The 2,899-nt window shown below is 58.2% G+C and overlaps 1 protein-coding gene across 1 annotated transcript in view; it reads left to right on the top strand.

Moving 5' to 3' along the window:
• The window catches only part of LOC145340625 (ephrin-A1-like), a gene marked incomplete at its 5' end in the record, with an annotated part of 3,056 nt that extends 409 nt beyond the window's left edge, over positions 1-2,647 (top strand). The window contains 3 exons of the mRNA XM_080185095.1: positions 508-573; positions 1,539-1,583; positions 2,516-2,647. Of these exons, the coding sequence (XP_080041221.1) occupies positions 508-573; positions 1,539-1,583; positions 2,516-2,628 (224 nt within the window). The remainder of the gene's footprint in view (positions 1-507; positions 574-1,538; positions 1,584-2,515) is intronic.
• Positions 2,648-2,899: the final 252 nt, after the last annotated feature.

Below are 2,899 nucleotides of genomic sequence, written 5' to 3'. Positions count from 1 at the left end.
TGGGGTCTGCCGGGGGGGGGGGGGGGGGGGGGGGGAGGGGGGCAGGGTTTGTGTGAAATGAAACTCGCACCGTGGCTAAGGTTCGCCAACTAGGCCTCAGGCTTCCCTCCCTGCCCAGGCCCAGGCCTACTGCAGAGCAGGCCCGGGGGGGTGGGGGAGGGGGTAGCTGGTGTTGTGTGTTGGGGGTGGGGGAGGGGGTAGCTGGTGTTGTGTGTTGGGGGGGTGGGGGAGGGGGGAGTTGGTGTTGTGTGTTGGGGGGGGTGGGGGAGGGGGTTGCTGGTGCTGTGTGGGGGGGGTGGGGGAGGGGGTAGCTGGTGCTGTGTGTGGGGGGGTGGGGGAGGGGGTGGCTGGTGCTGTGTGGGAGGGGGGTAGGGGACAGAGGAGTTGGTGTTATGTTGGGGGGGTGGGGGAGGGAGCCGGACAAAGTGGTCCTCTTTGGGACAGCAGCAGGAAGAAGGGGGGAATGGCCAGGAAGTCACTAATCTCTCCTCTCCTCTCCCCCTCCAGCAAAACCCATTCACAATCACGGGGAACCCTGCCTCAAGATCAGAGTCCACGTCTGCTGCTCAAAACGTGAGTACTGAAGGAGCGCCTGTCCAAAGATGTGTAGGTTAGGGTGGATTGGCCGTGCTAAATTGTCCCTTAGTGTCCAAAGATGTGTAGGTTAGGGTGGATTGGCCGTGCTAAATTGTCCCTTAGTGTCCAAAGATGTGTAGGTTAGGGTGGATTGGCCATGCTAAATTGTCCCTTAGTGTCCAAAGATGTGTAGGTTAGGGTGGATTGGCCATGCTAAATTGCCCCTTAGTGTCCAAAGATGTGTAGGTTAGGGTGGATTGGCCATGCTAAATTGTCCCTTAGTGTCCAAAGATGTGTAGGTTAGGGTGGATTGGCCGTGCTAAATTGCCCCTTAGTGTCCAAAGATGTGTAGGTTAGGGTGGATTGGCCGTGCTAAATTGCCCCTTAGTGTCCAAAGATGTGTAGGTTAGGGTGGATTGGCCGTGCTAAATTGCCCCTTAGTGTCCAAAGATGTGCAGGTTAGGGTGGATTGGCCGTGCTAAATTGCCCCTTAGTGTCCAAAGATGTGTAGGTTAGGGTGGATTGGCCGTGCTAAATTGCCCCTTAGCGTCCAAAGATGTGTAGGTTAGGGTGGATTGGCCGTGCTAAATTGCCCCTTAGTGTCCAAAGATGTGTAGGTTAGGGTGGATTGGCCGTGCTAAATTGCCCCTTAGCGTCCAAAGATGTGTAGGTTAGGGTGGATTGGCCGTGCTAAATTGCCCCTTAGTGTCCAAAGATGTGTAGGTTAGGGTGGATTGGCCGTGCTAAATTGCCCCTTAGCGTCCAAAGATGTGTAGGTTAGGGTGGATTGGCCGTGCTAAATTGCCCCTTAGTGTCCAAAGATGTGTAGGTTAGGTGATTATTGGTGGGAGGGAGGGGGTTGGGTGGGACACTCTCGCGGAGAGTCGGACTCGATGGGCTGAATGGCCCTGCGGGGAATTCTACGATCTACAAACAATCTTTCCAATCTGATTTCTCTGCAGGTAATAACCCCAAGATCTTTACCACAAAGCCCAGCCTTCCAGCAGGTGAGTAAGATGCTTCGGGGGTCGGGTGGGGGGTTTGGGGGGGGGCGCTTTGTGACCCTTGACCCAAGGTTGGCCAACAGAAGCTCAAGTGGGAACCCAATCGCGTGGCTGGTCTGCTGTTGGCCAACTGGGTCCCAGAAACCGTGTGGTCAGAGGGGGGGGGAGGGGTACAGGGCGTCCCCCCCAGCCTCTGTTACCCACCCCTAATTGCCCCGAGTGTCTCGCCCAGTCTATGAGGGGCATGAAACGTCCTCTCTCCAAAGCTGGGTGGGAGGGTGAGCTGTTGGGGGGATGGCTTTAGCGACAGGCTAAGTGTGTGCGTGTGTGTCGGGGGGGGCGGCATGGGAACTAACACCGCAATGAAGTTATCCCGCCCACCCCCAGAGTCGCCACGCTCCTGTTGGGGTTACGCCGAGGGAGGATTTAGCCCTTTCGGAGTGGGGGAGGAAACCGGAGCTCCCGGAGGATACCCACGCCGACACGGGGAGAATGTGCAGGCGGAGACCCGAGCCGCGAACCGAACCTGGGGTTCACAGCGAGGAAACAGGCCCTTCGGCCCAACTTGTCCATGCCGTTTCCCCCCCCCCCCAACTTTTTAAACACTAAGCTAGTCCACGATTGCCCGCGTTTGGACCATCTGTACCCATCTCCACCTGCTAAGAGTTGGCCACGTTGTGTGTGTGTGTCGTTGGGGGGGGCGAGCGGGTAAGGCCTAGACTCACATGTAGGCCCGACCCGGTAAAGAGGGCAGATTTCCTTCCCAATAGGGGGCATTGGTGAGCCCCGATGGTGGACAAGCTCACCGGGGAGCCGGGGGGGTGGTGCGGGGGGTGGGGGGACAGACCCAGGCCTGGGAGGGCGGGGAGAATCTCACGGGTTTTAGCCAGCGAGCGTCAACCTCATTTTCTCACCTCTCTGTCTCTCCATCGCAGACCAACCCGAGGTGATACTACCAGACACGCAAAGGAGTACGGGCAGTTCCACCGCCCTCGTCGCCTCGCACGGCCTCGCCTTCACCTTGTCGCTATGCTTGCTGCTTTTATAAGACCTCGGGGTGGGGGGAAGTGTGGGGGAGTTTTGGCGGGGGGGGGGGGGGGTTGGGTTGGGTTACGGGAAGGGGCTGCGACGGTGCCATTAAAATGGCCGCCGGCCTGCGGAGGTGGAGGCCAACAACCGCCTCCCAATGTGCTTCCCAACAACCGCTTCCACCAGATCAAAATGGCCGCCAGCGGTTCGTCAAGACTCTCAAAATGGCCACCAGCGGTTCGTCAAGACTCCCAAAATGGCCGCCAGCGGCTGATCAATACTCTCAAAAT

Source organism: Carcharhinus amblyrhynchos, unplaced genomic scaffold, assembly GCF_965287045.1.
Source record: "Carcharhinus amblyrhynchos unplaced genomic scaffold, sCarAmb.v2.hapA chromosome_1211, whole genome shotgun sequence".
NCBI lineage: Eukaryota > Metazoa > Chordata > Chondrichthyes > Carcharhiniformes > Carcharhinidae > Carcharhinus > Carcharhinus amblyrhynchos.
The sequence above is the reverse complement of the archived record's forward strand: the minus strand, read 5'-3'. Positions and strand labels throughout refer to the sequence as shown.